This window comes from Heteronotia binoei, chromosome 1 (genome assembly GCF_032191835.1).
Source record: "Heteronotia binoei isolate CCM8104 ecotype False Entrance Well chromosome 1, APGP_CSIRO_Hbin_v1, whole genome shotgun sequence".
NCBI lineage: Eukaryota > Metazoa > Chordata > Lepidosauria > Squamata > Gekkonidae > Heteronotia > Heteronotia binoei.
This window is the reverse complement of record NC_083223.1, coordinates 225236289-225258978: the sequence shown is the minus strand read 5'-3', so window position 1 is coordinate 225258978 and position 22690 is coordinate 225236289. Positions and strand designations below refer to the sequence as shown.

Here is a 22690-nt window from a genome sequence, read left to right as displayed (position 1 = left end):
AGCTTTAACTGCCTTATAATGGTGTTAACCTTCAAACACATGGCAACAATTACTTTATTCCTTTAACAATATTGTAAAACAAAACAAACACATACTGCATTTGGGATCTAATTTTTACCCCATGCCAAATCCAATATTTCTTGGGGTAGGAAAAGTCCTTCAAAGCTATTTTTGTTTGTGATGTCAGAAATAACTGCATGTCATAGTACTCAAACAACCAAAACCTGGAACATACTTCAACACGAGGAAGAATGTTTTGTTTGCATAAATTCATAACTCCCCTTCTGCACTCAAACTTTGTTTCGCAGCAGTATGGTTCCTTTACAACTGTGGTTTGAACCTAAGATATTGGACAACTAATACAAACCTTCATGTATTTTAAAGGAGAACATTTAAAAACACCTAAAATGAATCATTTCTATCATTTTTCATAATTGGGCTGTTTTTTCTACACCACAGATGCATTTCTTTGTGAGGAAAATATTCTTCAGGTTGTTATGAAGGTCTCTATCTCTCTAGAGCACAGGAAATAGTTCCCTGGATCACAATTCTCTTAATGAACTCCTGCAGTGTATTTTTATACTGTAATACATTACAGCAGCTGGGGTGAAACACTTCCCCAAAGGCAAAATTTGGGGGGTTGTTCTTTCCCAATGTGCCTTTTTGTTTACAGAAAGCAAACTATAATTGGCCACTAGTTAATCTTAAATTAAGAGTTGACAAGTTCAAACCACTCTACCCATTGATGTATGCCTTTCCCTATACATCACACATGCAGAGAAGGTCAAGAGAGCTAATTTGATCTCCAGCCAGTTTTGCTGCTGCTTCTTCTGGCTGCTTCAAGTGTCCAGCACGTTGCCCAGCAACTCATAAGATCTGCATCTGTCATGATCCCCATTTTGATGGGAGATTACAGATGTCTTGTCTTTGCTCTGTCTATTGTCCAGTTTGGCAGAGGCAGGTATTGTTTTTGCTGACGTGATGTGAAATCTTTTTCTGAAAGGCAAGTCTGAACTGCATTCTACAAAACTGTGTCCATTTCACCACTAAATGGATAACACTAGTATCCCCACTAACATAAAATGTTTTGTGGGACAATCTCTTTTTCTGGATTAAGCCAATTAACTTTCTTCTCATTTGTGAGCACGTTGTAGGTCTTGGTATTCAGAATGACTCCCAGAATGTTCTTCTCTCACAGTCTTTGCAAGGGACTAAATCTGTCCCAAGTGTTCATGATACAATGCAGCCATCTGAGTACAAAGGCCAACAGATGTCCTCCAACTTAAATGGGAATTCTGGTATCAGGTGGGTTTGTGTCCTCTGGTTGCTGACAGGCCCTTGGATAAGTTCTGTGCTCTTCTTCCAGCCAGGAATGTTGGACAAGGATTCCAGAATGCTCTGACTTTTCTGGATAATAATTTGGGCTTTTCTTAGAACAATTTAATCTAAAATCAGAAAACCTAGACATTACCACTAATTGATGCTATATGTTCTTGCAAGACACTTTGCTTTTTCTGATGGTGACTAAAAATCCCCGTGAGAGTCCCATGGCGCAGAGTGATAAAGCTGCAGTACTGCAGTCTGAGCTCCCTGCTCATGACCTGAGTTCGATCCCAGCTGAAGCTGGGTTCAGGTAGCTGGCTCCAGGTTGACTCAGCCTTCCATCCTTCTGAGGTCGGTAAAATGAGTACCCAGCTTGCTGGGGGGAAAGTGTAGATGACTGGGGAAGGAAATAGCAAACCACCCCATAAAAAGTCTGCTGTGAAAACACTGTGAAAGCAACGTCACCCCAGAGACAGAAACAACTGGTGCTTGCACAGGGGACTACCTTTACCTTTTTAAAAATCCCTGTGCTGAAATTCAATTCCTTTTAAAATTCAAGAGCAACTCTGTAAAGATTACATAGATTGCTAAGGTTAGACTGTCTCTATGTCTGGTGCTTATGAGCATTACAAATGAGATCACTCTGGAGAGGTAAAGCTTTGCAGGTCTTGGGACTAGACCCGTCTATTTCTCATTTAATGTTTATGTGATTTTTTGGGAACTGAGTCTGAGAAAGTATGTTCAGATGTCAACAATCATTTAGCTGTATAAATGCTTTGATAATAGTTCCTACTGCTGATGTATCAAAAATTACCGTACATAATCCAGCAAGAGGGAATGAATCTGTGCTTGCTATATGTCTAAAGAAATGTTAATATCATAGGAACATAACAACGTTTGTTCCCATTATGTGTTCAATAGATTACTATAGACATATGCTATGCCAAACCCATAACCACTGTACTAATAGTTCCTCTTGGTGCATATAACATTTATGCCTTAACTCTAAAGAACCCATCAAAAATCTTACTTATGCCAAGCCAAGCTAAGCTTTCTAGGAACTGAAGTTATCAGGTACTCATCTAAAAGACAAGGCTGTTTCACACTGTTAGCTTTTCTCTTTAACTGTACTCAAACTGCTGAAATGTATTTGGCAAAAAAGCAAGTTATAAACTTTATACTAAGCAAGCGAACGTTTGTAAAAACAGTTACTCAATCCACATTATGTTTGGTGCAAATGACCATATAATATGTAACAACATATTATGCAGTCCTCTGCTATTAAGGTGACTGTATACTTTGCAAAAAGTAGATGGAGACAAGACCAAAAAAATGTTACATGTGTGTCTTAGGAGACAGCTATGCAAAGATAGTTTGGAATAGGGATGAGCATGAACTGAATTTTGTGCCAACCAAGTCAGTTTGTTGAATTGTGAACCACAATTTGGGCAACTGTGTTGTTTGCAAAGCGCTCAGGAACCAGCTTGGGTTTTGGTTCATTCAGTTTGGGCTCATGCACCAGACATGCTGGCACCCAAGGCAATGGTGGGCCTTTCCAGTGGCATTTAAATGCCTTCTGAGTTCACTTACAAGAGCTGCAGCGATTATGCAGGGGGACCGGGGTTTGACACAGGGGAAGGAAGCTGCCAAGGAAAAGGGGTCACAATGGATTTGACAGTGTTGCAGGGGTCATGCAAGCTGGCCAACCCTTGGGAGGTGGTAGAGGAAGGCCAGGAGGTGTGAGCAGTGAAAGAATGGTGTCTCCAGCACCCTGGGAAGGTGCTTTTGTGGCAGAAGGAGAAAAGAGAGGCTTGTGGTGAGAGTGAAGGGGGGTCAGGAAGCAGACACCTTGATATTGGAGAGGCTGCCCAGGGGCATCTTTTGATACTCAGTCCCACCCCAGCACCTCAGGAAGGTGGGGTTTGACACAGGGGAAGAAAGCCATCAACAAGGAAAAGGGAATACAGTGGATTTGATTGTAATTGAGGGGGTCATGCCAGCAGGCCAACTCTTGAAGGTGGTAAAGTAAGGCCAGGACGTGTGAGCAGTGAAAGAACAGGGTCTTCAGCGCCCTGGGAAGGTGATGATCCAGGGAGAAGAAGGCAAAAAGGTGGGGGGGGGGCTTGCTTGCAGCAGTAGAGGGTTAGGAAGTAAACCCCTGTATATTGGAGAGGTTGCCCAGGAACACCTCAGTCACAAACCTAACAAACCAGCTCGGCAAACCAAAAAGTTCATGAGGTTCATGAACCATGGTTCATGGTTGCTCATGAACCACCACAAACCACCATTTTCCCAGTTCATATCCATCCCTAGTCTGGAACTGTTCCCACAGCCCAGCTGGAAGGCAACATTCAGTAGAGATACTGGATCTTTGCAGGTCTTTGGATCTACAATTACAGGCAAATTCTTGAAGGCACACATTATTATGCTAAGGATAAAATCAACAACCTGCATCAAAACGGAAACTATTCTCCACTGGAACCCTGGTTGCTTTTTATATACAGAGTGCAGATAACCTCTTAACATCAGATTATTATTTCTTTATGGAATTGCTCAGTAGTGAAAGACAACACGTAAGTAGGAGGCAATGTATATGAAAAAGTAAATAAGAAGGGGGGAGCAGTTCTGAAAAAGCACAATTTAGTGTTCAAAGCAAAAGAAAAAAAGAACTGAATCTAAAAATGCAACCTCCCATGAATGCAACCTTCCTGTCTCCCCCTCCAACTGCAGCTCACTGCACCCATGAAGCACTGCCTCTTGGGTTTCATCCTCCCCTGAAGAGCTCTCAGTGCAATGCAGGGGGCTGTTAAAGGGAGAAGAAGGACTGATAAATGTTAATATTACAGATAATATGTTGACAAATTAATTAAAGAAGCAGTGTTGTTTACCCCTCCTGACCAACCTTATATACTGTAGTTGGCTTTATTTATGTGCCAAATACAGTATATAAGATCCTTGATAATTATATAAATTATTAAGATCCTTGATAATTATATACATGCTATACAACTATTAACCTAGCTAACATGTTATTGTTTCTTACAATTTCTAGGACAATTTTTTGTGAGACCGCAAAATTCACTATAAAGATAGTTAATGTATTACAATGCAGAATTAAGAATGCATTATTATATTGAGTAACTTTATTGCTAAAATATATGTTGCATTTGCAGATGACAAAAGGAGCATGTCCTCTGAACAAAACATTTAACTTTGAAAAACAAATGACAAAAACACACACTGAAAGAAAAGCAATAGATGAAAGTACCAGATTAGATCTTGCAGTGTAGTATATTTCTTCTGAACTGTCCAAAAAATCGTTACTGCCGTGCTGTTCATCAGACAAAGACCAGAAACTCAAGTTAATTAGTGAAAAACATCTATGTACAAAGGGAGATTTTTACAGAATAGTTGGGTCTTGCCATTATTGTTCAGTAAGCTTTCTGAAAGTTTGTACATCATAGTGGTTAGCTTAGTTCAACCTTCAGCAATGTAACAATGACTTAAGAGCAAAAATGCAAGGGCCAGAAAAAATACAACTACATTTATAATTGACATTCATCTTCACCAGTTTCAAATTATCCTGCCTTATTTTGCATACCAGTTTAAAATAGATGATCTGACATTCTTCCCAGAATATGGACCTCTCCATTCCTTTACTATCACATTTTGTAATATTAAAGAAGTTGTGTACTGCATCCTCATGGACAGTTTAATTAGAAAAACAATTTTCTCATCCTTCTGAGGACTACCAACCACCTTCAGACAGCCATCAATAAGAGCAAACTAAAGAAGTTGCAAGAATTAGCAGAAAGCTCACAACTCAGCTGTGCTTAACACCACTCACATTAAATTTGGTGTTAGTGGAGAACAGAAGGCTATATGAAATTATCCAGAAAAAATACACACAGAACTATTTAAACCCCCCCCCCCATAGTGCTGTCAAAAATTTTAAAGTATAGGTTTCACATTTATTTCCTGGGTATCTACTGCGTACAATTTCACAGCTGCTGAATAACATTAAGAAATCTTTGAGGACTTTTAACATAATGGGGTGGCTTGTACTCTGAAACAAGAAATAGACTAACATAAAAATATATTTATTTCAGTGCATCTTGCTCACAAACTGGCTTCTGATGGGGTTTAAAATTCCTCCCATATTCATGAAAAGTGAAGAGTGGGTCAAATGCTAAAATCAAAATTGTTACAACAGTTGTAAGCTATGGCAAGTACCAAAACAGCTGTGAAACTATTTTTGTGAGCTCAAGAGAAGCCCGATTTCCCTCAAACTGCAACACATCAAGAGACATGAAATCCTTATTTAGAATGTGTAATATAGTCACCTTTTGAAAACAGCCCACATTTCTACTGGCTCCCAGTAGGACAGCTCTCAAAATCCCAGCCACTGTCTAAAAATGGCTAGTTTATTTGCACCCAACTCACTAAGATTATAGGTGTCAGGGCTGAGCCTGATAAGGACTACCTGAACAAAAGGTTGCCATGGTGGCTGACCCTGAAGAGGTCAAAACCTGCCTCAGACTCTGTTACAGATAAAATGTCATCCTCCTGGGGTGTTTTTATGAGGGGGGGAGGAAGAGGCCTTAGCAGCCCATGCTGCTCCTGCAGCCTCTTCCTATAAGGCCTTGAGGCACGTGAGAAGAATAAGTGAGGCGCAGATAGCTGTTTGTTGTATTGCTCCTCAACTTTCGCATCTTGGTTTTTCACTTATTGCAACCCACTGTTAGGAAAAAAGACAAAGAAGGAGAGGCTTCCACTTGTGACACTTTATCACTGTCAGTACCACTTCAGTTCATTTGAAGCATCAAGAGGGAGAAGAAACATTTTCCATTTTTTAAAATATGTAAAGGAAAGATGAAGTGGAAGAAGAAAAGGAAAAGAACAAAACGCACAGTCATGGAAGGTCCCATAGAAAACCTGTACTCCTCTTTTTTATTCAGGAAAAGAATGGGAGAGGGGATTCTCCCCCTCCCCCACTCTCTTCCTACTCTGGAGAAGACAGGAAACTGACATTTGGCCCTGCCTCCTGATACAATGGGAAGAATCATCCAATCAGGATGTTCCCTCTGCTTTGAGTAAGGACAGCTTAGCATTTTGCACTTTAAGTCAGCCAGCATCAATACTTATACTTGTAAGCACATGTAAACTAGGAGCAAGGGAACATCCAAATCAACAGTCTACGGTCACAATGGAGTTTTGTTCCTTACTATATTAAAACATATCTTCGAGCATTTCCCATAAATACGCATTTTGTTCCTGGCAGAGATCTGGGGTCAGGTTTTAAAACTAAAAAAAATATTGATAGGCTGTGTCTTAATGCAAATAATACTTTTTACTCATCTCCCTTCTCCCCAGTTTTCAGCAAGTCCACGCAATATGAAAGCTGGAATGTGGTAAGATACTGAACTCCTTGACATCATGGATGGTATAGAGAACTCATTCAAAAGAACTAGCCAAGTGACTAAAAAAACCACAAAGGACCTTCAATATAAATAATGATGAAAAAGATGGAGCACTTGGAAAGAAGGAAGCACAGTTTAAAACAAGACACATGAAAAGAGGGTGGCCATTCAATACAAAAACAAGACAAATGCTGAATTAATAGGGATGGATCTAATTGTCCCATGAGCAGAGTAAAATCATAAGAAGGATTCTGCTGCCCTCCTGGCATGGCCACTTACTGAACAACAAGGGAGTGAGGAGGGGAATCATAAGGTGCACAGCTATGTAACTTGCCTAGTAATCACTTACCAGTTATAAATCATGGAGTAGAGCAAAAGAGAAAATGTACATTTGAGAATAAAATTCTAACACCAGCTATTGATTCAAGTGCTGAAGAATTACTGCCAACCAAGAATTATGAGCCTACTCTGATCAGTAATCACAAACTATGTAAGATTCTCTGCACCTCTGCTAGGCCCATCTACCAAGCCCAAGCTAATACACATTCAAGGTAGAATCAGTCTACTGATTAATATGTGGGAGTCTCTAGATATCATCCAAAGAGATACATGCTTCTTCAAGAGATTAAAAACCAGGGAGATGAGGGACTAAATGAAAGTAGTACTCTAGGATTGGATTCACTGAAGTCAATGTTTCAGCAACCAAGAGACATTTAAGTGTCAGCTTTAAAATGTACTACTTTTGTTCCCCAAAGAATATGGAAAATACATGGAGATTAATTGAAGTATGAAATTTTAATGGATTGAGTTCTGAGTTGGGAGAGGAAGCAGAAAGGTGAATATTCCCCACTTCCCACAGCAGCTTCCTGTGACCCCTTTAAAAGCTGATGCTGAGAACTGAGGGAGCTTCTTGAACATGTGGCAGGGGTGCTATGCATCAAGGAGGGAGAACTGGGGAAGTTGCCTCTCTCACGCTTTGCAAACAGAAACCTTGCTTCACCAAACTTTTGCTATGTCAGTGGGAGTTTTATTTGAGAGTGACTGAACTGACTTACTTTTAGGTAACAACACCTCAGGTTGAAGTTTTAAATTGTTTCCTGCTAATGGCTAGCCTGTTGCTCTTCCTCTCTATAGTTTAAATGTATTTCTTCTTGTTTCAGTTTCAAAATATACAGCAAAACAGTGTTTCCCCCAATCTTTCTGACATTTTTGTAATGTTTGCAAAAACTGATAACATATGGTCCATTAATCCTTGTTTCACTAGACTGAACAAAAGACTTCTCTTCATACAGCTAGCCTTCAAAATAGCTCATCACAAATTCCTAATTTTCCTCTAAATTCTTTCCAAGGACCTACATCAACATTCCATTAAGCCTAATAAGCTCCCTTCTGAGTGTCATGCAATGTATTTTTAAAAAACCCACAGAAAGGCAAGGATCTATTCATAGATATGTCAGGAAGCTGAGGCTATGAGCCAATGCACACATATATACACACACAACAAAATATACCTATATGACCTAAGGTTTACAGAGTTTCAGGGCTATAGGGTCATGATGTTCAACAGCAAGCACTCCCCACCTTCTTTCATTAATCAAGTAGTTAAGCATGGCAGTCCCAAAAACTATAGAAAAATAGATCTGTTCAAAACAGACTTCACATGTGCCTGGCTTAACTTATCAAATATCTGTGGAATAGGGAGTTACAACTGGGACAGTGTGTCAGAGTCAGAGAACATGCTTTGCATGCAGAAGGCCCCAGGTTCAATCCCTGGTATCCTCAGTTAAAACGAACTCAGCAAACTATTATTGGCAAAGGTTTTCTCTGCTTGTGACCCTGGACAGCAACTATCAATACAGATACTAGCCTCACTCAGTTTAAGGCAGATCCTTATGTTCCATCTGTTCACAAGAATCAGTAAGTGACAGAACTAACACTAGACATTTGAAAAGATTTCCCATAAAAGAAAATTACATCTACTTTGAAAAAAAGTTTTTTTTAAGGATTTGAACAAATATGCACCGTAACAGAATAAAAAGCATGATCACAGGTCGCTCTTTCTGTTGTTGTACTAAAATGAATCCTCACCCCACAAGCTACATATTATGGCTGCACACAACAAACATATACAATTGTTACTCACAAACTCATGATGAGGTTCTGTCTCCTTTACTAAAGGCGGATCAAATTTTACTTGGCCAACTATTGAAGACAATAAATAAAATCAAGAATAAATAAGAACAAAGTTTAAGGGTGTACAACATGTGAAATGTCTTTATGGACACAGTTTGAAGATATAATATACAGTGTGGCCATCAGCACAATTTTCTGCTGGTTCTTCGCAATGGTTTCATCCAAGGGTCATTTCGTAGAAATTTCGTAGAAAAAAAAAATAGGTGGTGGAGCTCATCCAGGGATTGTTATGCAGCTGCACATACTATTCAATGGAGAAGGAGGTGGAACTCTCAGAAGGAGGAGGAGGAACTCTCAGAAAGTTTCAGGAGCTCTGCTCCTGTGAGCTCCCACTGAATGAGGCCTGATTTCATCCCTGAAAGCACATGGAAGTACACTGTGGGAGGGGGGAAGCACTATGGAACCTGGGTCAAAGCAATAAGGCACGTTAACCTAATGTTTGCAAAGGTCAGATTTATCTATATTGGGGTGCCAAATATGTGGCCTGGAGGCTGAATCAGACCCCCAGAGAGCTCCTATCAAGCCCCCAAGCAACTGGCTGTCATCTGCTTCCTTGTCCCTCTCTCGTTTCCTTTTTCATCACAGCTTGCTTTGCCAGGCTCCTCAATCGCACGGGAGCTACAAAGCAAAGCCTCTATTTTCTCCATTGGCTGAGGCTCTTCCCTTGGGGAGAAGGGGGGGGAGGGAGAGTTGCTTTGCCAGGCTCTCTCAATCATACCAACGAAAATCAATCATACAGCAGAGCTATTGAGCCAAGCTTCTCTTCTTTCTATTGGCTGAGGCTCCTCCCCCTCCTGCTCCCCTGGGGAAGAAAGGAAGAGCCAGAGCTTCCTTTGCCCAGTTCCCTGGATTGCACACGAGAGGTACAAGAAAGCACCTTTAAGACCAAGGAGTGCTGTTGTTTTAAGCATGTCTTATTTTAAAAACATTTAAAAAAAAAACTTTAATTGAGCTTGTCTGTATGCTTTACAAAGTTTATATATCTGTTACCTGGTATAACATTTTATGACACACATATGGCCTGGCCCAACAAAGTATCATTTATGTCAGATCTGGCCCTCATGAGTTTGACACCCCTGATCTATATCATATTACTCAATCAGTTCAAAGAAACAATCCTTTTGATTCTTATGTATTAAATACTATCTCCTTCATTTGATGATTTCTTAAATTACTGAAATGCACACTGGAACCAGGCTGTGGGTGGTGCTGGCTTTGTTCTATAGTTATAAAAATTTTATATATCACCTACTAAGTATGATCTGTATAAACCGGGTATGTTATACTGCTTCTCTAAATTGTACTGAGTTTAAAATTTTAAAATCAAAGATACATACAAAAGCAACTTATCTATTTTGGGTGTTAAAGTCTAAATTATTGCTTCAAGCTGACCTTCCAGAAATGTTGGATTTGTGGTTCGAGATCTGCAAACTATTTCCATATTTGGTAGGAATGCCTAGCTGTTAAAATGTTTCAGGAAAAAGTCAATACAGAAATTAATTTTATGTGAATACTTCAGCTCCTTAAGGTTATTCTTTTGGGTCTGACAGCATCAACATTTTAATGTGTTCTTGAACCTTATTTTAGCAGAATGTTAACTGCAAAAAAAATAGTATTAGGGTCCAATCTGACTATACATTTGGATTAATTAGGCCTGGCAAATTGCAAAATTGTTGAAGTTAGCCAGATTGTACATCTGAAAGATGGCAGGCAGCAGAAGCCTACTTTTATGATAACATAGCAACCCTTTTGGGGTCTACTGGCAGCAAAAGTTAAATTTAAATGTGTTTCATTGCTATTTCCCAATGAGAATTTATGGTATGTGACATATGTTCTTTATTTGAATGATATGTGTTCACTATCTTTTCCTTTTTTTGTAACAGTAAATTTTCTAACTTGTATACATGTGTATAATCAATTAATAAATAAAATTATAAAATGTCAGTTGTTTTTAGTCACTAAGTAAAGGTTTATCTAGGTGGGTAGCCATGTTGGTAACTATGTTTGATAGCCCTTTCCATTCCAGACTATCCCAATGCCATTGCAGGAAACCATTAAAAATATGCATTCCCAAATTTCTATGAGAGCTAGACAACTCATTCCCAAGTCTAAAATACAATGCAGAGATAGTATCATAGTGTCTAATGGAATATCAAAGATCCCTTTAATACCTTACTTGCACTTTTTTTCCTTTGTCCCCAAACTTCTCAATGGACTGAATTAAAAATACTTTTCTTTGCTGTTACATCAGTGCAAAATAGCCACTGCTCAATTGTGTAGTTCCTGCTTTTCTGTAACTGTCCCTCTGCTGTAGAGAGAGGAACAGAAAGAAAGAGCAAGCCCACCCTAATGCATTTGCCAGGAAGAGACATACAGAAATATTTCCAACCATTTCTGCTATGCTTTCCAAGGCAATCAGAATGCACTGAGCATACTGCTGGATGAGGGTGGAAGAGGAGCGAATGTAAACCAATGTTCACTCTCTTTACCAATGCTACAGATGTTCCTTCATACTTAAGCTTTAAGTCATGAAGAACACCCTACCTAGTGCTGCAGCGTAGAGAGAAAATGCAATACTAATTGCAGCAGCCTCTTCCAGCTCCTCCCCGTCCTTTAGGAGCACTCAGATCAGGTGTAAGTGTCACTCAGAAGTCTCCACACAAATTTTAAATAAAACCCACAAAGAAAACAAGCCACCACTTGGGGCAGAGAATTGGAAACAAATGATTACTGTAGAGGAATCTACTATATGAAGTGATGTAATTCAGAGAGAAAAATGTTTCATTTTTATATTATGAAGCTCTTTTGGGTTATGAGTTCAATTATATTTTCAGTTGCACAGAAAAATTAAGAAGTTGTATTGTTTTGTGCCATACACTGCTATTTGTAGAAGGAACACATTCCTAAAAACAGCAGCAGCAACAAAAATAATCTAGGCAGCACAGAGATGCTAGTTTATGGGATGGCCACGTGAGACACAGTTTCATTTAAAACAAATGATTGCAAAGCCCAGAATTAGATGGTGACTTCAATGGCTTTCAAGCCTCTGAGACTAAAGAGGGCTTAGATGAGTTTTTCAGCAACAGCCCTCTTCGTTTCTTGCCCATGCCTCATACCTCAACACTTCCTTTCTCCCACTATGGGCCTATATTCCACTATTCTGCAGTCTGAACAGGATGCCTATTAAAGGATGAGTAGCGACAACCCATTATAGGCTACCAGCACTTGTGTGGTTATGGAAGGTGTACCCACCACAGTTAATTTCAAAATATGAGTACGTACTTACAGTTTATTTCAGAGCGTGTTTTTTCTTCTCTCACATTCCTACTAGTTGAATGAATTCTATGAGGCACAAGAAGTGGCTAAGGGAAAAATTACAACACAGAAAGTACAGTTCAGACAGTGAACATTGCACCTCTTGCCAATTTCTTTTAAAACCATTTTTGTAATACCTTGCATATTAAATATTACTATAAACAGGTATTTCCTGGAGATGCAATCTGTGCTATACAATGAGGGAGAAGCACATCAAACTGTTCCAGTATATAAAGCAATGATGGAAAAGTCCATTAAGCAACTGCAATGCTCAATTTATTTCAGAGAAAACGAGATTCTTTTGTAAAGGTCAAATTAAAGCACCTCCCTCCAGGAATTTTGTTGGTTCTTAAAAGAAAGCTACATTTGATACAAAGTCTCCTTTACCTTACATAAAGTTTATGTCCTCTGGGACATGAGCACTGGCAGACAGATGTCTCATCCTCTATGATTCTACTTATCTGTCAGTCCCTGACAGGAATTAATGACTTTCCCTCTGCGTTATGGAGACCTTCAATTGTCAGAGGCCTATTTTTGTTATCAATGTATTATTTTTGCACTATCTGGTGAAAACATTTTATGCAAAATAATTAACTAGAGATGCAGAATGAGTTATTTTGCAAGTGTTTGTTTGCCATCTGTTTCTGTGCTCAATTACTTAATACACCTAGTAGGTATGTGAAAAAAATAATAAATCCTGGAGAAAATGCCTGATTTGGAGGGGATAGCATACAAGAGAATATAAGAAAATCAGCTTGTGTTTCATAGACTTCAAAAGCTTTTGACTGTGTGGATCATGAAAACCTATGTCTGACTTTAAAAAACAACAACAGGTGTGTCACAGAATTTGATTGCTTTGATGTGTAATCTATACTGTGGACAAGAGACCACTGTCAGGACAGAATATGGAGAAACAGAATGGTTTCCAATTGGCAAAGGTGGCAGACAAGGATGCATTTTAATCTAAGGATCCTTTCCCATGTGCAATAGAATATATCCTTTGTTTACTCATTATTTAGCACCTTATACATTAAAGTATTACCTGTGACAAGATACAAATGTATACTTACACACACACTAATATTACTACTGGACTTTGTCTACCTCATAATATTAAATAAGATATGTTAAATATTTGTATACCACCTTTCCCAGGCGTCAGGTTTATTTAAAAAGCAAATAACCTTTGAAACTATCATTGATAATATAACACCTCAATAATTTTAGCAATTAGAAAATGGCAATGCAAAAGCAGCTCCCTATCAGATCAGCCTAAAAAAACCAAAACAAAACAGGTGGCTCTTACAAATCAGAGAGTTTGAATGGCACTTCAAAGCAGGCATGTAAAAGGTATATAAATACAAATACTAATAAGTCAGCTAATACCACTAAATTATTGTACATACTGTACTCCAGACAATCTCAGAATTCCCTGGTATATGATAAAGATATTTTAGATGTGCATCAATATTTCTAACTGAAAAAGTATTGCAGCTATAATCCAGCAGCATTCTTACCTCTGGATCATCATCATCAAAATCATGGTAAGTGGAATGATCAGGATTATTCATTTTATCCAACAGTTCAATAGCAAGGGTTCGACTTAAAGGCTGGGTAACAAAAGGATGCTAAAAAGACAGAAAGTGAAGAGAAATTATATCAGCATTTTGCATTTTTATGTAACTGAAATGCTTCTCAAACCATTTCTCAGAGAATTCCCACACACTTATTTAAAACAACAACAGTGTTCCACTCCCTCCATGAGGAGAGGAGGAAGAGCTGGGAGAAGGAGAAGATGAGGGAGTTGGATTTATACCCTGCCCTTCACTCAGAGTGGCATATAATATCCTTCCCTTCCTCTCTCCACAAGTACCCTGTGAGATACGTGAGGCTGAGAGAACTCTCAAAGAACTGATCTTGAGAGAACAGCTCTATGAGAACTGCGGCTGACCTAAGGTCCCAGCCAGCTGCATGAGGATGAGTGGGGGAATCAAACCCGGTTCTCCATATTAGAGTCCGCTGCTTTTAACCACTATACCAAACTGGCAAAGACAAGCAGTACAGCCAGCAGTGCTTTCTCTTCCTCCTGGAAGGATCAGAATACCCACGCAACAACCCTAGTGGCTAAGCACCTGAGGTTAAACAGGAACTGTGCCTCATCTGAAGCTGTCCAGACTTCCTATGGGAAGATCTCCTCTCACAAGAAATGCAGTTACAGATTAAGATTAAAACAGATTGGAAAGTGATAAAGTAGTTATACAAAAGTGGTAAAAGAGTCATACCTGAAGTAATTTTTCAGCAGTAGGTCTTTTTTTAGGATTCTTTGTAAGTGCCATTTTCACAAAATGATGGAAACTATTTGACCTTTAAAATGAAATGAATTATTTTTTAAAAAATGTTCCGCTAATAGAATCAATATTCTGCAACTGTACTGCTAAGGTATTTACCATTTCATTTTGTCCTTTAGCTTGGGAGGCTGAAAGTTGCTTTTCGTCATTAAGAAGAGTGCCCTGAAAATTAAGAAAAATGGTGACTTGCAATTTAAAGATGATAAAAATCCAACAGCAGTACTGCATTAGTCTTCAGTAGGAAAACTCAAAAACTGCCACTGGAGAGCAGGTAGGCAGAGAGGGATAAAAATGTGTATTGACAGATACTTGATCAAGATGAAAAATTAAAGGAGAAAGCAACTTCTCTTCTCTCCTTTTTGGAAAGGAAAAAATCTTCAATGGCTAGGGTGGCTGATAATAAATAACCAGAAGTTTATAAAAGTAAGTTACAGAACTTAAAAATAAAGATGAATTATTCCATGGTTAATTCCAATTCTTTAATGGATCTATTCTTAATTATAGTGTTTATTTGTTTGCCACCACCTGAATAACTGCAAGCCTTTTTTTTTAAAAAAAGAATGCAACACCAGCAAAGGTGATATCACAAAGAATGAGGTCTTATGTAGAACATTTATCAAAGTATGACTCAAGAGAGAGCATCTCTCCTTTGGAACGCTCATGCCTGTGAGGCTCATGAGGTACCCACTTTAGTGTCTTTAGGCATCCGTCAAAACATATTTTTCACTGTGCTTTTAATTAGAGAGTTTCTTGTGGTCTGTCTCTGGTTGTTATATATATATGCCATTTATGTTCCTGGGCTTGATTTACCAGCTTGGTTTTATACTGATAACATTATTTTAACCATAAGCCACCTCAGAAGAGATGACACAGGAATCTCCTAAGTAAATACATAAATGGTGCCCAAGGCAAACTGTAAAAGGATCGCCTCTTGAATTTGATTCCACCGGGAGGGAGGAGAGAGATAAAGGTGCTGCACACTTGGCTTCCTTGGAGGATCAGTGACTGATTTCTGAGCAAATAAGTATTAATTTCTGAGCACATAAGTATTAATGTCTCTCGGTGTCTTTGATACTACTGATTCACCTTTTTTGGAAGGGGGAATGAGAGGATGGGGTCCCAAATTTTCCAGATCAGTGAAGGGATACATATGCTTGGTATAGCTAGCTTTAATGCAGACAACCAGCTGTCTGAAATAGGGAATGAAGCCAGTCTCTCTTTTTCCTTCATTTCTCTCCCATGGAGAGTTGTCAACACTAATCACAGTTGAGCCTCAATTAAAAGGGAAGGAAAGCACAGATCTGTGTGGGGGTTCTGAGCCCCATGGCTAATGTGTTCTCATTAAGAAAAGTTGGAAGTTACATTATGTGATAATTAGTTTGCTTTAAATGTTGCCTAAGTTTTGCAGCCTTACACAAATTACCAACCTCATTGGATGCAAGTCAAACATAGGGGGCTGAAGTTCTGCTAGTTCTATAGCAGTTATTCCAACAGCCCAGAGATCACAAAGTTGATTATATCCACCTTTCCTTTCAACAGCAGCAACTTCAGGAGCCATCCTAAAAGTATGAGAACATTGTTGGGAAAAAATATGTATATTATAGTCTAATTCCTATACTCTGAAAAACATGCAGTCCAAAATTTTTTGATGTTAATTCCCCTGTTGTTCATTATACTTTAAATTAAGCATGTTCAATTCTCTGTTGGGGCTTTTTCTCAGTTGACTCACGGCTGCTAGCTTTTCAACAAGCAACTGTAGACACCTTCAACAGCAGCCTAATGCGCTGGCACAAGTTGCTATTAAAGATGCAATGGGTCAGACTGGATGGGGAGGCAGGGTGTCTGGCAATATTTGCCTCAAGCATTTTTGTATTTACTAGGCCAAGAATCAATGTAAAAAAACTGAGGCAGGGTTCAGCCTCCTCCCAAACCCTCTGAAATATAAAGGAGTGAAAACAAAAAAAGTTAGGGCTTTATTTTAGATTCTGTCATTTCATTTCATCAGATCCCCCCTATGAAAACTCTGGTGTGCTTCCTCTTATCTTCAGGAATATAATGAGAGCTGTTGCATGAATGAATGGATTTTTAAAAAGTTACCAATATGGAGTTCCAATGAAAGATTTCCTTTTGGCAATCGTAGCTGTTATTTGTGCTGCAACTCCAAAATCAGCTACAAAACATTGAAGACAATGAGTCATTTATGATAATGAATGGAATTGTTACAATTTTGTATAGTCACAACAGTAATTAACTATGACGAACAAATTTTGAAAGCCTTTATATTAAGTTACATATTTTGCTCTAACAATTTTATCCTTAGACAATTACATCTGTAAAGAAGAGTCATAGAAGAAAGCCATTTCTTCCGAATTCCTACACAATCTCTTTAGTTTCAATGGAATGTCTTACAGCCTGCTCCATCTCTATTTTAATTTATGTCTTGCAATGGTCAAATACTTCATGAAAGGCTGAACATGGATTAAAAAATTAAATGCTGGTCACAGTCCAAAGTGGCTATAAACATATATGAATGAAAAATATGCATATAAGCAGAGCCCTCCAGTACTCAATGTAGCACCTCAGTCAGCAGGAGACTGCAAGACATCTTTTTAAACTGAAAAACAGCTTGCCTCTGTTAAAATTCTTGTAAGAAACCAGCTGAGATTTTGCAAATGGTTTGAAAGCTATCAGTAACCTTCAGTAAAGACTAGCATATTTCATTAATACAAGGTGATTCCTACCAATGGAGGAGCCTCTTCCTTGGTAGCATATGCTACGTGATAATGGAATGCACCAGCCTTAGCTGAGCAGAGAGGTAATACACAAATCAATGCTGAATTATAAAACATGAAGTGAACAACCTATAAATTATACAGATGTGATAAGGAGATGCTTACCTAATTTCACATGGCCATTATCAGTTAAAAGAATATTTGCTCCCTTTAGGAAAAATTACAACATACAACTCTTAGATGTAATGTTCTTTCAACTATTAAAATTAACAAACTCTAAAAATACATTATTTTTAAGTATTTAAACACTTTTAAATAGTGCCAATTTCACAATTATACACAACAGAAATGAATGGAACCCAGAATCCCCACCCCCTCCCATGATGATGGCTTAGATGGAGCAGAGTGTTTTCCATGGACAAAAGAATTTCTGCCCATTGAGGGCAACTTTCTTGCCTGTCTCCACCTATCACCAATAACATCCTCCAATGCTGCTCTTAAAAGCAGAAGGCAAGCAAATCACACTCCACAGGTGGAAATCCTTCCATCCTTGGCAACTCTCTGTTGGATTCAAGCCAATAATGAGTTGCATATCATGTCAATTTATCAAGACAAATTAAATTCCCGAAAGAGGATATCTAGTGAGAGCATCTGCCCTTGCAAAGTATCTTATTTTTATTTAAGAAATGTAACATAGAAAAAAAATTAATCATGTAAAAATGTAACACAGCACACCTGCCTGAAATTGTGGTGGGCACAAGCTCCTTCCTCCCTTGGCTGTATACACAAATATTTCCAGTAGAACAGCATTTAACACCACATTCAGAGATTTCCCCTCACAAAAAGGTTCATAGACAAGATTCAGCTGTCCAAAAAAAAGTTTTCTTTCCAATATATCAGGTTTTTTTTTTAAAAAAATTAATAAGTAATGCTTATCCACAATTGAAAGATCATGATCAGACTGCAAGCTCATGCGATCTCTCCCCTCCAGGTGCAAATCTCACCACCATAGTTAGCCTAAGCTAAATGGCACATCAAACCTAAAGCAAACCAGTTTCCCTCTTAATGTGGGTTTGCCCTTGGTAAACAAGAAGCCAATAAAAATATTAACTTAGTGTGGCCCAGCAGTGAAACAGGCAAACTCTATATTAGGGATTACTAAGTGAAGGATTAAAAATAAAACAGCAAGTATTATAATACCCCTATGGTGAGGCCTCCTTTGATCACCAAATCTCAAAACGGATATTCCAGAGCTACATCTAACATCAGTCCTGACTTCACAGGCATCCAGTAGAACCTTAAGGCGGACAAAATTTGACTTAATGAGTCTAAGCTCACTTTCTCCGATGCACAGAAGTGTACATCCATTTGACTTGCTTAAATACCCAGCAGAAGGGAAGGGGAATGTTACAAAAAGAAGACAGTATAAAACAAGATTAAATCAAACAACTATAAAGGATGGGATATGCAAGCAATTATCATCTATATTGTGTTAGACGATGGGTAAATGGTCTTGAATTTGTGAACAAATTCTAATTCACATTCTCATGTTCGATTCTACCTGTGAATGCCCCCACTGGTTATTGAACACTTGTATTTTTAATGTCATATCTGTGTCCATATATTCTTTTATATAAGGACTGTTGTGCAAAGAGTAATGCAAAGAGCAGAAAGACAATGTAGAAGTGCATTATGAAGTCTGAACAAAATCAGAGAGACAAGGAGCAGGGGAAAGGGCACACATCATACTAAACATCTGATCCCAAACTCTTTAATTCTGGTTAAAGACTTGCACATGCTATGGGCGACAGCCACTGATTCCATTTGTAGACCTCCCTTCTGTTGTCTCTTGGGGTCCTCTAATCTCCAGGAGCAGCATCTTGTGGAGATCAGTGAAATGCATGCAGGCAGGTGGGGGAGTCATCCTTGGAAAATCTAGTTTGAATCCAACCCTATGTCTACATCAGCCTTAAGTGCCAACACAAGCACATTTTAAAGAGCACAAATGCAATGCAGGAGTTATTATAAAGAAACCAAACAAAAAATGCTGCACTGCATCAGGTGATGCAATCACATACAAAGCCCTGGCTCCTGAATAGCACAAGCTGAATCATGTTAGAAGAAGGCAACTTTCCTGGCCCCTCCCCTCTTCCTGTAGCCCTTCTCCCCACCAAGTAGGAGGGGGAAGTGGCAAAAACAGTCTCCATCTCCACAGATCAAAAAACAGTTCCACTGAGAATCTGCTGCGCCAACAGAATGGCATCTTAGGATCCAAAACAGTATCTATAGATTTGATAAATGGTGTGAAATAACAGCAAAGAATTGGTGGGGGGGGGACAGTGGGAGGACTTCTAGTGTCTTGGCACTACTGATGGACCTCCTGATGGTGCCTAGTTTTTTTGGCCACTGTGCGATGCAGAATGTTGGACTGGATGGACCACTGGCCTGATAAAACATGGCTTCTCTTATGTTCTTAACAACAACAAATTCTGTTACAAGAATGCATACCAAATTTGAAAACATCACTGCTCTTTCAAGCTATTTCATTAGCAGAAAGGTGCATGGACAAACTAATTAGCAGATTTTCCGTTAGCAAGGTCAGTCTCTCAAGAAAAACAACAAACAGACAAGGTCAGAATAACCTAAAATTCTCTCAAAATATAGAGACCAAGTGTATAACTAGCATGATATGGATGCTGTGGACAAGTTACAATTTTCCGAGCCAGTATCCCGAATACTAGGAAATGAGCTATGGTATCATACTTAATTCACACCATCAGTCAAGGAACAATTTCAGGTTATTCAAGTAAGAGGGAGGGGGCACTAAGATAGAAGACAGTTTTTCCAGTTCAGGTTACAAATTTAACATTTTGAACAATTGGAAATTTTGTTAATCAAGGAAAAAAATTAAAGATAAGCCCTACCTTTATGTCTCTGTGCATTTTTCCTTTGCTATGAAGATAATATAAACCCTATAGTGGAAAAAAAGCTGCTGTGATTAAAGATTGTGTGTGTACATTTTTTGCCAAGAAAAACAACACCAGGTTTAAGAAACAAAGTTACATATCTGTGGATGTCCCAATTTAAATTATTTGCATCAACATCACTGCAGAATCAACCCATGCTTGAAGTGGTGATAGAAGGAGAGAAGGACAGAAGAGTCACACAAGCAAGAGAGAGGAAAGCTTGTTCCCTTCTTTAAAAGCAAACTGGTATAAAGTTACCCTTCTGGACACATTCAATACAGCGATAAGCATCACAGAAATATAAAGCTGCACTGAAGCCTGCAATCCTAAAGTGCACTGATGTAGAAATAAGCACCACTCTTTCCAGGAAAACCATGTTAGAGGTGCCAAACATTTTTCCTTATTATATACTGACTGTGTAAGACTCTAAAATAGTCAGAAGTATGCAGAATCTGTGACCAGAGCAGCTCACCTTGTGCCTAAGAATCAAAGGCAAAGCATCAGTTAAGACAGGCATATCTCTCTGAAGCACCCTAAGCCAAAACACACACACACACATATATACACACACACATGTATGTGGACAAATGCATAAGCTGCAGCACTGGTGTTTGTTTTTCTTTAATGGTTACTAAGAACAAGATGAGAAACTTCATTTTTAGGCACTGAAAATACTGTAACAGAGCATCATAACAGTTACCTATAATTTATGTGTAACTTGACAGCCATCATTACCCAGGACAAGTCTGACCCACACACCAGGACAAGTATCTGGGTCTTATTTTTCCTCTGGAATATTCTACCCCAAAAGACTAGTAATAAAATTTTTTTATTTACCTGTAGTGTTTCTCTGCTAACATAAGCAATCTGCTGTTCTGAAAGAGGACCAGTCACTAGAAGAAACAATACCATCGCCCCAAAAAGAGAATTAGAATGCATAAGACAGAAATCGTTAACATTTTATTCATATTGCATGCTCTCTCTGTAACACATCCCAGATATGGCCAATAACATTTCAGGCCTCGAAACAGAAGTTACAGGAAAGTAACTGTCCTCTTTAACTTTGCTAGAAGAGAAAAATTCATTGTCCCCATAAATTTGTCTGTTTCTCCCTTCTCACCTTTTAAAGAAGTACCTGAACTCTCTGTGCTTTTTAAAGAAGTACCTTTTTACTCTCTGTGCTTTTTAGAGAGCGACTCAATAATTTTATCATTTATCACCTGCCTTTCAATTATTTGCTCCCAAGATCGGTTACGGAGACGAGGTTACACATGACACAGCCAGAAGTTAACCCAACTCTCCTATTGGCTGCTGCCTGAAGAAAAGGGTCTTGTTCTTTCTCCTTCTGGCTGATACAAGGATCTGATTCCCTATACTTGGTTCTCTGTTAGAATATTTTTCATTGTCTCCTTTTTGTTCCTTTTCAAACATGTGCATCTTTGTTCCTTTTAAAATGTGTTTCTACTGTATTTTATCCTGCCTTCCCTCCAAGTTCATGGTAATGTACATGCTCCCCAGATCTCCATGAAAACCGAGCAAGGAAGATTAGGCTGAAAGCACACAACTGGCCTAAGGTCACCCAGAGAGCTTCATGGTTGAGCTGGTATCGGAACCTGCTTGGTCCTAGTTTGAAATGCTACCCCTTTCTCGTACTGGCTGTCATTTGAAATTTATATGCAAGTTTATTGCAAATCCTTGAATGCTGAATCTTAAAAGTACTCCAAGAGTGGTCTGCCAGGACAGGGAAAGGCACTACATAAGATAATAATCAGAATTTACATTGTCCTTCATAAGTACAACTTGAGTGCAACGAATGAACTCAGTCTTCACTTATGGAGGCCCATTCTATCATATGCAGAATAAGATTTGAGGGAGAGGAGCTGTAATGAATTCCAGGTGACAGCAACATAGGCAGTTGTGACATCCAATTTAAATAACCTAAGAACTGTAAAGGTATGCAAGGAAATGGGCATGCTGAATTCCTTTGGATTTTACCTAGTTTAATTCTCGAGGCTGGCCTGGAGTGAAAAACAGCTTGGAAATGAATTAGAAGCAGAATATTTCAGTCTTTTTTTTTTTAAAGCAGGTTGGCAGCCAAAATCAGCAGTAACAGGAAAGCATTAGCAGCCGACATCTGTTCAGCCACATACACATAATAAGCTCATTTCCTCTCACACAGGTGGCACCATCACAAGGGCATCCATCATAGCTTTTAACAGAGAGACAAAGGAATGACTCAGCAGAAAGAAACAACACACCATATTTGTACAAGTCAAGAGCACCTTTTCAACAGGTGTCACAGAGATAACAAAAACATCAACAGAGTCCAAGTTGTCATTCATCTGTCAAAAATTCATACCGCAACACTTATGAAATTATAAGCAATTGTTGTG

General features: G+C 38.7%; 1 protein-coding gene across 10 annotated transcripts in view; it reads right to left on the bottom strand.

Moving 5' to 3' along the window:
• The window catches only part of MAP4K3 (mitogen-activated protein kinase kinase kinase kinase 3), a 91506-nt gene that overhangs the window by 43411 nt on the left and 25405 nt on the right, over positions 1-22690 (bottom strand). For 5 of the 10 annotated variants that reach the window (XM_060248471.1, XM_060248480.1, XM_060248522.1 and 2 more), the window contains exons 5-15: positions 21135-21190; positions 20256-20303; positions 17497-17539; positions 16697-16769; positions 16027-16158; positions 14699-14761; positions 14534-14615; positions 13769-13879; positions 12223-12298; positions 8887-8945; positions 4592-4654 (exon numbers count right to left, since the gene is read on the bottom strand). In XM_060248471.1, the coding sequence (XP_060104454.1) occupies positions 4592-4654; positions 8887-8945; positions 12223-12298; positions 13769-13879; positions 14534-14615; positions 14699-14761; positions 16027-16158; positions 16697-16769; positions 17497-17539; positions 20256-20303; positions 21135-21190 (806 nt within the window). The remainder of the gene's footprint in view (positions 1-4591; positions 4655-8886; positions 8946-12222; positions 12299-13768; positions 13880-14533; positions 14616-14698; positions 14762-16026; positions 16159-16696; positions 16770-17496; positions 17540-20255; positions 20304-21134; positions 21191-22690) is intronic. The other 5 variants (XM_060248532.1, XM_060248488.1, XM_060248505.1 and 2 more) reach the window with 1 other exon arrangement.